General features: G+C 39.6%; 1 protein-coding gene across 4 annotated transcripts in view; it reads right to left on the bottom strand.

The window, feature by feature from the left end:
* The window catches only part of ACSM3 (acyl-CoA synthetase medium chain family member 3), a 53,738-nt gene that overhangs the window by 15,449 nt on the left and 25,589 nt on the right, over positions 1-12,700 (bottom strand). For all 4 annotated transcript variants that reach the window (XM_012464692.3, XM_012464689.3, XM_012464690.3 and 1 more), the window contains 6 exons: positions 12,026-12,295; positions 6,195-6,405; positions 4,661-4,868; positions 1,508-1,651; positions 916-1,072; positions 258-337 (listed from right to left, as the gene is read on the bottom strand). In XM_012464692.3, the coding sequence (XP_012320115.1) occupies positions 258-337; positions 916-1,072; positions 1,508-1,651; positions 4,661-4,868; positions 6,195-6,405; positions 12,026-12,244 (1,019 nt within the window). In that variant the 5' untranslated portion in view covers positions 12,245-12,295. The remainder of the gene's footprint in view (positions 1-257; positions 338-915; positions 1,073-1,507; positions 1,652-4,660; positions 4,869-6,194; positions 6,406-12,025; positions 12,296-12,700) is intronic.

The raw sequence follows: 12,700 nt of genomic DNA, 5'->3' as shown, positions 1-12,700 counted from the left end.
TTACCCATAATCACTGGGCTTAGAGCTATAGATGTCGTGGAACCCTCACTTTCTTCTTATTTAGGGGAGCCTGTTCTGGACACAGTAATTATCATTCACAGAATGCAAGCAAGAAGGAGAAGGAGGAAGAGGAGAGATTGCTAAATCCTGTGTCTACTGGCTTGGAGCTATGTTTTCAGGCAGAAAGATCCTTGATTTATAATAGCTTCCTCTTCTCCCATCCCCCCACTAAATACCTATTTACTAACATTTCTTACCTGGTCATATCATTCTGTACAAGCATTCGGTATGCAGTTGGTGCAGAACAGAACACTGTGATGGGGTACTTGGAGAGTGTCTGCAATTTAGAAAAAGCAAACTCTTGGTCTTACTACAACTTTAATAAGTGCTTAAATGTCTTTGGTTGGCACAGCACAATTTAAACATTTTTTATGTTAATATAAATGCATTCTTACTTTTTCTTGTAGAATCATTCCTCAGTGTCTGCAAGATTGGTTCCAGGAATGCTTAAGTCCCTTATATAAAATGGTATGGTATTTGCATATAACCTATGTATATCCTCCCGTATACTTTAAATCATCTCTAGATTACTTATACTGCCTAAAGCAATGCAAATGCTATGTAAATATTTGTTACATGGTATTTTTTTATTTGTATTTTTTTAATTGTTGTATTTTGTTTTTTGTTTTTCTCCCCAAATATTTTCAATATGTGGCTGGCAGAATCAGAGGATGCACAACCTGTGGATATAGAGGGGGCCAACTGTATCTTTTCAGGCTTATTGACTTTCTGGATGTGGCATATCTTAAATCATATTGTCTACTCTGGTCTCTGAAAGTTGCCTTATTCATCATTTCTGTCAGCCATACTGCTTAATGCACTTCTAAATATTGACCTCCTTGTGCTCTGGCTTACTTGCAAAATAGAAGTTGGCTCAAAACGGGGTAAATAGTGTGCGAAGACACATGCTCCCTGGATCCATGGAGAAAAAATACTACTCCATGCAGACTTTGCCCAGCCCGTATCTGAGGTATTCCACATCACGTCTGAGGGTGTCAAATCTAGCCAGAACCTGGGGAAACAAAGAGTATCCCTGATGTACATAGGAAAGCAAATATAAAAGACCAGTACATGGCCAGGTGTGCAGGCTCATGCCTGTAATCCTAGGGCTTTGGGAGGCCAAGGCGGGCAACTCACCTGAGATCGGAAGCTCGAGACCAGAATAACCAACATGGAGAAACCCTATCTCTACTAAAAATACAAAAAATTAGCCAGGCATGGTGGCACCTGCCTGTAATCCCAGCTATTCGGGAGGCTGAGGCAGGAGAATTGCTTGAACCTGGGAGGCAGAGGTTGCAGTGAGCTGAGATTGTGCCATTGCACTCCAGCCTGGGAAACAAGAGCAAAACTCGGTCCCCCACCCCCCTCCCCCCAAAAAAAAACCCAGTACATAAGTCATCATTTTTGCAGTTTTGACACTTCAAGCTGCACTTCTGTGGAAGTATACCTTCCATTTACAGATAATCCTAAACCGAAACTGCTGTGGGTGTGTCCAGTCATTTTCGGAGATCCACTTGTTCCACTAGTAAAGAAAATGGCCATCATCTCATTGTGTTTTGTCTTCACACAGGTGTGGCTGTCACTGGCATGTCTGCAAGGGAAAAACTATAATGACTGCATGTTAAACACAGCATCACAGACGGTTACCACTGAAAAATATTTGAGAAGCTATCCCCTTGAACCTCTTCATGTCACGAATCAGGTGCCAGTGGCTTAGCTTGAATTACAAGGTAAAAGCCATCACTTTCTCTTCCTTTTAGGTGCTTTCTAGAATCAAAACTTTGTCCTCAAAAGCCCATTTATAATAGCTGCTTTCCTAGCTATTTATCCTATGATAAGAAAGGATTGAAGCATTTTTATCATACCTCCAGCAGAGTGAGGAGTCTGTGATCTTGCAGTCATGGATAAGGAAGAATTTCTCCCTCCCCTCCCCTGTGGATGCTTTAAAATGTGATTTTTAAAAATAAGTATGTTAATACAATACATATTAGTAAAAGTCATGGGGACTGATGACTCAACAAACTACAGCCTACTGGCAAAATCTGGCCTGCCTCTTGTTTCTGTAAATGTTATTGCCCATTCATTGATGTATTATCTGTGGTTGCTTTCACACTACAATGGCAGAGTTGAGTAGCTGTGATGAGACTGACTATATGGCCTGCAAGGCCTTAAGCATTTATTCTCTGTCCCTTTTACAGAAAATGTTTGCTGAGGCTAGGTATAGTGGCTCATGCCTGTAATCCCAGCACTTTGGGAGGCCGAGGTGGGTGGATCACCTGAGGTCAGGAGTTCGAGACCAGCCTGGCCAACATGGGGAAACCCTGTTTCTACTAAAAATACAAAAATTTGCCAGGCACAATGGCACACACCTGTAATCCCAGCTACTTGGGAAGCTGAGGCAGGAGAATCACTTGAACTAGGAGGTGGAGGTTTCAGTGAGCCAAGATTGAGCCACTGCACTCCAGCCTGGGCGACAGAGCAAGACTTTGTCTAAAAAAAAAAAAAACCTGCCAGCTATGAAAGGATGGTTTTTCTGTTTCCCACAAGAGTGTCTACATAGTTCTGGATATAGTAAACAATAAGACTAAACAAGATCTAAAGCATCCATCCAGGGAAGAAAGAATTCCAGTTAAAGAGAAAGCAAACCTTTTAGTTCCAAAGGATAATCAGACTTCTATACAAGTCACACATTAGGGCAGCTGCACGCATACATATCAAGTGTATGAGAATGAGTGGAAACCAGGCCATTCATAAGAAATATAGAAAAGCTCTTACTTTTTTTCTTTTTTGAGGCAGTCTCTCTCTTACTCTCTGTCTCTCTCTATCTGTGTCTCTCTCTCTCTCGCCAAGGCTGGCGTGTGGTGGCTCAACCTCCTGGCTTTAAGCGATCTTCCTACCTCAGCCTTCCAAGTAGCTGGGACTACAGGCATGCATCACCACGCCTGGCTGATTATTTTTATTTATGTAGAGAAAAGGTTTCACTATGTATAATTTTTATTTATGTAGAGAGGAGGTTTCACTCTGTTTCCCAGGCTGGTCTTGAACTCCTGGTCACAAACCATCATCCCACCTCAGCCTCCTAAAGTGGTCATTTACAGGCATCAGCCACTGTACCTGGCTGAAAAGCTGTTTTCAAAACCTAACAGAGCTACACCAAATGTTCAGTCTATGATTCCATAATTTTCTTAATTAAGTAAAAATAGTATTTTTAGTCATGTTCCTATCACTTCTGTTACCAGCACAGTTGCCCTGAAAACCTGAGGCAGAGTTATCTTACTGATCTCTTACTAGAAGCAGTACATACAGAAGTGAGGAATGTAGGCTCAGCAACCATATTGCCTGGGTTTGAAACTTAGCTCTGCTAGGTACTAGCATTTGACCTTATTTATCTGTGTAATTATAGTATCTAGGTTGCTGGGATGTTTTAATGAGGTAATATATCTGAAGTCCTTAGAATAGGTTCTGGTACATAACCATATCAATATAAGCTATGATTGCAATTACATTATTTTTATTAGACCAGTACTTGGCCTTTGGCAAGAACTCAATATTAGCAATTTTAAATGTTATAGGAACAAGTCCATAGTTGCAAGCATGCTCCCAAATCCTTGAGTAAAGGTAGGAAGCTCATTCTAGTGAAGGACTTTTCTGCCAGCCCAATTCTAAGTCATAGCCAGTACTTGTCAAGAGTTCCAAGTAACCCATAGACGCCCCCTAAGCTAGGCTTGAACATCAGCGAAATTCAGTTTTATAATTTCACTGATTAACATTAAGCATTTTTCTTATTTTAACTTGATACCAGTGTTGGCTGTCAGCAAGGGAATGGCATAGCCAACACTGAAGGACTGACTGTGATCCATTTCCCTGGGAGATCATAACAGCTCTGTGATTGATGCTGTGATGCACTTCCAAGATCCTTCTGCAGGAATGAAGGATTTAATCCCCACAGGAGCTGGGAGCCCTCTTTAGAGAATGCCTTGACTGAAGAGAGCTGCCTTGTTAAAGGTCTTGCCTCCTAGGGACAGCCCACATAATTACTGACCAATGTGGGTGTATAAAGGCCAGGACCTATTGCCTTAGCTGGGAACAGCTCTGGGAGCTGTTCAACCTTTAGAGGTCCCAGTGGGTTGACTGAAGGCTTTGCAAGGAATACATCGCAAATAAATTTCTTTCTCTACCCAATCCTACATTCTTACCCCTCCTTCACGGGTGTTAATACCAAGAGAACTTCTTAATAAACTTCTTTTTTTTAAAGACGGGGTTTCACCATGTTGGTCAGGCTGGTCTTGAACTGCCGACCTCAGGTGATCTGCCCACCTTGGCCTCCAAAGTGCTTGGATTACAGGTGTGAGCCACTACGCCCAGCCCTTAATAAACTTCTTATACACCAATCTCCATCTCAGGGGATCCCAACCTATAAAAAGCACTCCAAGCTCCTAACCACCTCAGAGTTTAACACTATTAGTACAGCAATAACTACCTATTGTTTCCTTTGCCTATTGTTTTAATTTGCATTTTTCTAATCACTACTGGGTTGAATATCTTTTTATTGTTGCCTTTCCTTTTGCAAAGCTGTTCTACAACAAGCATGGCTACTCACTTCATCATCTCCTTGAGGTTCCCCCATCCCTCTCTGGAGTTCTGTGACACAATCAGCTTGGAGTGCAGATTTTCACATTTGGGTGCAATAGCATCTATTGCTGGGGCTAAAATATCATTGGTGATAACGCACTTTGCTTTTGAAGATTGTAGTCTATAGAGAATGTCTTTCTGGGTCAGCTGAGTGGTTCCTGGAATTAAAACTGTCCCTAAAGGAGCAGAAAAGAAATGATGTTTAGAAGAAAGGTTATTTTTCATTATGTTAGTTAGAGTAGTGTAGATAACATCCATACATTCTGTATTTCTCAGAATGAGTTAGTCAGTTTATGAGGAAGGTATCTATTTATCTTACTTCCATTTATCTGCTTTTGCCTTTCAAGGGATTTCAGAGTCTATGACCCTTTTGGCCTAACATGAAAGCATGTTAAATACTGGATAATTATTCTTTATTTGAAGACCATCCATAACATTGAGCTTGAAGAAAGTTTTGATTGAAAAGTAATATTACCCAATATTTATTTAGTATTTGATTATATGTTTTAACTCATTCAGTCCCCACCAAAAAAAACTAAAAAAAAAAAACAAAAAAACTATGAATAACTTGCCCAAGATATTACATAAGTAGTTAAGTGACAGTGCAGGAATTAAACCCTGTAGCCTGACTCCAGAACTGTGGACTTGACCACTTCAACTTAATGCCTCTTAAAATGTACGTGATTGTTTTATAATTTCTTTCCAAAAGAAAGGGTGGAGGCATTCATCTTTTCTGTGGTTCTATTCCTGCTGGTTGTATATTATACTGTAAGATAAAGTATAATGATTAAGAGTGTCCTGGAGCGAGACACACTTATAGCTGGGACTTGGACAAGCCACTTAACCTCTGTGAGCTTCAGGTTCTGTATCTGTAAAATGATATTATAATAATAATACTTCCCCTATAGGATAATTAGAGGATTAAATGAGTTAAAACATGTAAAGAACTTAGAACGGTGCTCAGTAAGCTTTGGATATAATTTTCTCAAAGGATAAATGGACTCTCAAAAATATGTAATCTGACTCCTGGGCCCCACCACCCTTAGGTTCCAGACCCTTAAGACAGGGATGGAGGTTATTCACTTCACAATAGGTTTTACTCTTCCCAGGTGACACAGCAGGCAAGAAGATTGGGGAACATATATCTGCCATTCCTGGACTCTTGAAACTGGCTCATCATTTTACTTTGGGAAGGACCAGTTCTCTCCAGCAGGGTTCTTCAAGAAACCAACAACCAGGAGGCAGAACCAGGTTCTTTAGAATATCTTTTCTTTCTAATCAGGGCAACACAGCAATTTTTATGAGGCTGTAACTCTAAGGTTATCCTTTAAAGATGTTCCACCTAGGGATAAGGAATTAGCCTACCATGACTTAACACTTTTATATAATTTAAAGATACTTTTTGACAATAAGCCCACATCAAAATAAATATATTATGATTATTTAGGAAAATTTCCCATCCAGCTTAGTTTAAATATGATCAGAAAGCAAACATTACTAACCTGTTCGCAGACAGGCCACATTTGTAAGCCACCACTCTGGGACCCTGGGCAGAATCAAAATTACTCGATCTCCTCTTTGTAGGGAACAGGCTTCTGAAAGTACATTGGCAAGTTTTCTGGACAGAGATCCCAGTTCCTCAAAACTCCATTTCACCTCTTCTCCTTTTCCATTGATCCACCAGAAGGCTGGATTTGAAGGTTTCTTTCCAGCCTGAGGAAAGACAAACCAGTCACGGATTTAAAGGTTGTTATACAGCTAACTTCTGGGTCAGCTGACTTAGTGGAATATATTAGCTGAAGAAAATTCACAAGTCATTAGTTAGAACGTGCATGGAGTATTGGGAAATATCTCTAGGAGAGATATCATCAAGGTGGATGACTAAAGATGCCCAGTACTCACCTCCTATCAGAAGGACCAAAACAGTGAGCAGATAACCACATGACAAATAGAATGTCAAAGGGAGAACACTGGAATTTAGCAAGGAAGTGACAAAACTCTCCAAGACCTGAAAACTAGGATGAAAGCATAAAGTGGGAAGGACAGCAGCTGGCCAGGATCAACTCAGAGCCAAGAGGGACTCTGTATTGTGGGGAAAATGTAAATGGAAGATCCTCAGCAGTCCACATTCCCACCACAGATGCCTGAAATCCTCCCTACAGGAGAACCCCTCAGCCCTCACAGGTCCTGAGCCTAGTAAATGCTATATAGTAAAGTAAGCTAGTATAGTATAATATTGTTCTAGAGAGGAAATTCATACCATACTAGGTCCCTGTGCCACAAACCCCAGGACCCAAGCTGCTACATCATTTTAGAAACAGAGCTACCACCATCTTGCCTTGGGGCCAATAGCCCCTGCATGTCCACATCCTTGAGTCCCTGCTGACATCCCCACACATTCACCTAGAGGGCTACAGCACTGCAACACCAGGTGGTTCCAGTGACATAGCCAGGCCACTGGCACCCGAGCCTACACACAGCACTCTACCCCAGGGAACAGGAAGTCCAGCACATCAGGGAGGCTGCGCCCTAACATAAGGCACTGAAGCACACTCCCCAGAGCCTGAGAGCAGCCTTCCTCAGCCTGCTGCCATGAACATGATCTTGCCCCCTCTAGTGGCAGAGCCACTTTGTGCTTGCATGTGCCATCTAGGGACCAAAGGACTGGCCCATGCAGTCCAACACTACAAGTACCCATGTGTACTGCCAAAGGACCTGAGGACTGACCCACTTGAGGCTTACCACCACTACTGCCAGTGCCCATGCACACTTTCTGGGAGCCTAAGGATCATCCTGCCTGGGACTCACTGGAACCACTGCTGGCACCCTCACGGTGAACAAAATAACACCTATCAATAACAATCTTGAATGTAAACAGTTTAAATTCCCCAGATAAAAGATATGGACTGTGTGGACTGACTGAATGGATAAAAAACAAGACCCAACTATAGGCTGCCTATAAGAAACTCACTTCACCTGTAAAGATACACGTAGATAGGGCTGGGCACGGTGGCTCATGCCTGTGATCCCAGCACTTTGGGAGGCTGAGGTGGGTGGATCATGAGGTCAAGAGATTGAGATCATTCTGGCCAGATTGAGATCATTCTGGCCAACATGGTGAAACCCTGTCTCTACTAAAAATACAAAAATAGCTGGGCATGGTGGTACGTGCCTATAGTCCCAGCTACTTGGGAGGCCAAGGCAGAAGAATCACTTGAACCTGGGAGGTGGAGGGTGCAGTGAGCCAATATTGCACCATTGCACTCCAGACTGGTGACAGAGTGAGACTCTGTCTCAAAAATATATAGATAGATAGATAGAAAATGAAGAGATAGAAAATAATATTTCAAACAAATAGAAACCAAAAGTGTGTAGGAATAGCTATGCTTATATCACGTGAAATAGACTTTAAGTCAGAAAACATAAAAAGAGGCAAAGAGGGTCATTATATAATGATAAATAGATCAATTCAGCAAGAGGATGTAACAATTGTAAATATATGTGCACCCAACATCAGCACACCCAGATATGTAAAGCAAATATCATTAGATGTAAACAGATAGATAGAGTCCAACACAACAATATTTGCAACTTTAACACTCCACTCTCAGCATTAGATGGATCATCTAGACAGAAAATCAACAAAGAAACATTGGATTTAAACTGCACTTTGGACCAGTTCAGATAGGACCAGTTCTGAGGACCTAAAAGATATTTATACAACATTTCACCCAACAGCTACAGAATACACATTCTTCTTCTTATCAGCACATGGCACATTCTCCAGAATAGACCGTATTTTAGGGCACAAAACAAATTTCAACAAATTCTTAAAAACTGAAATCATACCAAGTATGTTCTTAGACTACAGTGGAATAAAATTAGAAATCAACAACAAGAGGAACTTTGGAAAGTGTACACATACAGGGAAATTAAACAGCATGATCCTGAATGACCAGTGAGTCAATGACAAATTAAGAAGGAAAGCAAAAAATTTCTTGAAAATAATGAAAATGGAAACATATCAAAATCAATGAGATAAAGCAAATAGAGTGTGAAGAGGGAAGTTTATAGCCATAAACACCTATATCAGAAAAGCAGAAAGATTTCAAATAATCTTAAGAATGCACCTCAAGGAACCAGAAAAGCAAGAACAAACTAAATTCAAAATTAGTAGAAGGAAAGAAATAGTAAAGATCAGAGCAGAAACAAATGAAATTGAGGCAAAAATTATAAAAGATCAACAAAACAAAATTTTTTGAAGAAAAACAAAATAGACAAATTTATAGCTAGATTAAGACAAATAAAGAGAGAAGACCCAAATAAATAAAACCATTAAAGACTATTATGAACAACTATCTGCCAATAAATTGGAAAAAGTAGAGGAAATAGATAAATTCCTAGACACACATAACCTACCAAGATTAAACAATGAAGAAATAGAAAACCTGAACAGACCAATAATATGTAATGAAATTGAATCAGTAATAAAAGGCCCAGAACTGGATGGCTTTACTGCTGAATTTTACTGAGCGCCACCATACCCAGCTAATTTTTGTATTTTTAGTAGAGAAAGGGTTTCACCATGTTGGCCAGGCTGGTCGCAAACTCCTGACCTCAGGTGATCCACCCGCCTCAGCCTCCCAAAGTGCTGCGATTACTGGCATGAGCCACTGTGCCCAGCCTTAACACTAATTCTTCTCAAACTCTTTTTAAAAGCTGAAGAAGAAAGAATTCTTCCTAGGGCATTCTACCAAAACTGGATAAAGACACCACACTTTTTAACTTCAAATCATACTATAGAGCTATAGTAACCAAAACAGCATGGTACTGGCATAAAAACAGACGCATAGACCAGTGAAACAGAATAGAGAACCCAGAAATAAACCCACACATTTACATTCAACAGATTTTTAACAAAGATGCCAAGAATATACACTGACGAAAGGATATCCTCTTCAGTACATGGTGTGAGGAAAAGCGGTATCCATATGCAGTAGACTAAAACTAGAACCCTATCTCTCACCACATACAAAAATCAATTTAAACTGGATTACAGACTTAAATGTAAGACTCAAAACTATAAAACAACTGATGAAAACAGTGTAAATGCTTCAAGTCGTTGGTCTAGGCAAATATTTTATTGTTTTTAATTTTAATTATTTTTAAAAATTTTTATAATAAATTTAATAAAATCGGACAGCCTTCTGAGCCAGAGTAGGCTCTGAGACTCCCCTAGCAAATATTTTAGGGATAAGGATGTGAAAACAAGCAACAAAAACAAAAACAGTCAAATGATACTATATCAAACTAAAAAGCTTCTGATCAGTAAAGGAAGCAATCAACAGAGAGAAGAGACAAGATGTAGAATGGGAGAAAATATCTGTGAACTATTCATCTGACAAGGAACTAATATCCAGAATATACAGGGAATGTAAATAACTCAACAGCAATAAATAAATAAAAACCCACAAATAATTCAATTAAAAAATGGACATAGGATCTAAATAGACATTTTTCAAAAAACATACTAATTGACAGCAAGTATATGAAAAAATGCTCAACATCATTAATCATCAGGGTAATTCAAATCAAAACCACAATGAGATATCATCTTACCCAGTTGGAACGGCTATTATCAAAACGACAAAAGATAACAAATGCTTGACAGGGTGTGGAGAAAAGGGAACTCTTAAACACTATTGGTGAGAATACAAATTACTATAGCCATTGCAGAAAACAATATAAAGGCTTCTCAAAAAACTAAAAATAGAACTACCATATGATTTAGCAATCTCACCACTGGATATTTTTTCAAAGGAAAGAAAATCAGTATATTGAAGAGATAGCTGCACAGCCATGTTTATTGCAGCACTGTACATAAAAGCCAAGATAAGAAATTAACTTAAATGTCCATCAACAGATAAATGGATAAAGAAAACATGGTATAGTATTGCACAGTGCAATACTATTCAGCCATAAAAAAGAATCAAATTCTGTTGTTTATGGCAACATGTATGAACTTGGAGGACATTATGTTAAGTGAAACAAGTCAGACATGGAAAGATAAATGCCACATGTTGTTACTCATATGTGAGAGCTTAAAAAAAAAAAAGAGCTTCACTGAACTTCAGCCTGGGCAACAGAGGAAGACTCTCTCTTAAAAAAAAAAAAAAAAAAAAAAAGAGCTTGGCCAGGCACAGCGGGTGGCTCAGGCCTGTAATCCCAGCACTTTGGGAGGCTGAGGTGGGCAGATCACTTGAGACCAGGAGTTCAAGACCAGCCTGGCCAACATGGCAAAACCTTGTCTCTACTAAAAATACAAAAATTAGCCGGTGTGGTGGCAGGTGCCTATAGTTTTGGGTGCTTGGAAGGCTGAGGCACAATAATCTCTGGAACCTGTGAGGCTGAGGTTGCAGTGAGCCGAGATCATACCACTGCACTTCAGCTTGAGATTCTGTCTCAAAAAAAAAAAAAAAAAAAAGAGCTCATAGAAGTAGAGAGTGGAATTATGGCTATTAGAGGCCGAGAAGGGTAGTGGGGAGAGGAGGATAGGAGGAAGTTGGTTAACGGATACAAAATTATAGCTAAATGGGAGGAATAAGTTCTAGTGTTCTCTAGCACTGTAGGGTGAATACAGTTAAGAATAATTTATTGTGTATGTTCAAAAAACCAGGAGAAAGGATTTTGAATGCTCCCAGCACAAAGAAATAATGCATGTTTGAGATGATGGGTAGCCTAATTACTCTGATTTGATCACTACACATTTTATACAAGTATCAAAAAACATCTCTGTACCCCATAAGTATGTATAATTATTACATAACTAAAAATAATAGAAAAAATAATAACTTTGGGGTCCTTATTTCTAGATGGTGGAAGCCATGTCGTTTCTTTTGGCCCACATCATTTCCCATTTAGCCTGATCATTTTTCTTTACAATAAGTGAGAATTCTTGCATTCCTTTACATTTTCCCCAATGATTTATCTGTGCCTTCTTTTCTACCATTTCTGACTCCTGGGATTACTTTACACGCTTCTCATTTTTGTTTTTGTTTTTTTAAAGTCAATCTAGAATTCTACATTTATGTAATCCAGGGTCTCTCAACTAACCATGAAATATTGACATTTTGGTTCAAAGAATTCTTTGTTCTGGGGGCTGCTCTGTGCATTACGGGATATTTAGCAGAATCCCTGGCTTTTACCTGTTAAATACTGGTAGAAACTGACTCCACCCATGTCACAAAAGTATTTCCAGACATTAGAGATGTTACCTAGGGGTAAAATTACTCCCAGTTGAGAAACTGTGGTCTGACTGGCCCTTGCCCCATACCTTTTCCATATCAGTCCATTGGTCCAGGACATCGTTAGCAAAGTTGAAATACTCTGGAATCTCCAGTTTGAAGTCCTGTTTCATGGATTCATAATTGGAGAAATTCTGAGGGGCTGCTGTTCTATTATCTTTATACAGTGCCCTCACAGAACCAGAAATTAGTAGGCGCTGAAACCACTTGGCATGATGTAGCATCTTCATGGTGACACAAGCTAGCATCAGTTTTGTTGGATCTTTTAGCACTCAGGATTTGCACAGAGACCAGTCCATCTAAAAGACAAGCAAATAGGACATATATTTGTTTCTGTCCCTGAAGGTAGCCATACCCCAAAGTGGCTAAGTTTTGTTGTTATTGATAATCATCATGATAGTACCATTTTCTGAGTACATTCTGTGTTCTAAAAACTGTGCTCAGTGTTTTATATACACTTCATCATTAAATCTTCAGAGAAACCCTGTGAAGTGGGTACTATTATCATCTCTGTTTATAGATTGAGAAAATTATTTGTAAGAGGCATTGGTTGGATTGGAACCCAGAACTATCAGGTCCTAGCCCATTCTCCTGAATACTGTGCCCTATTGACTCCTATATGCATTTCTAAAGAAGTAAAAATCTGGGTCACCCACTTAATCTCACTGAAAGCAAAGGGCTAAGCCTTTTTGTCTGATGTCTTT

This window comes from Aotus nancymaae, unplaced genomic scaffold (assembly GCF_030222135.1).
Source record: "Aotus nancymaae isolate 86718 unplaced genomic scaffold, 86718_ANA_hifiasm-v0.15.2.pri h1tg000049l, whole genome shotgun sequence".
Lineage (NCBI taxonomy): Eukaryota > Metazoa > Chordata > Mammalia > Primates > Aotidae > Aotus > Aotus nancymaae.
This window is presented reverse-complemented; position numbering and strand designations above follow the sequence as displayed.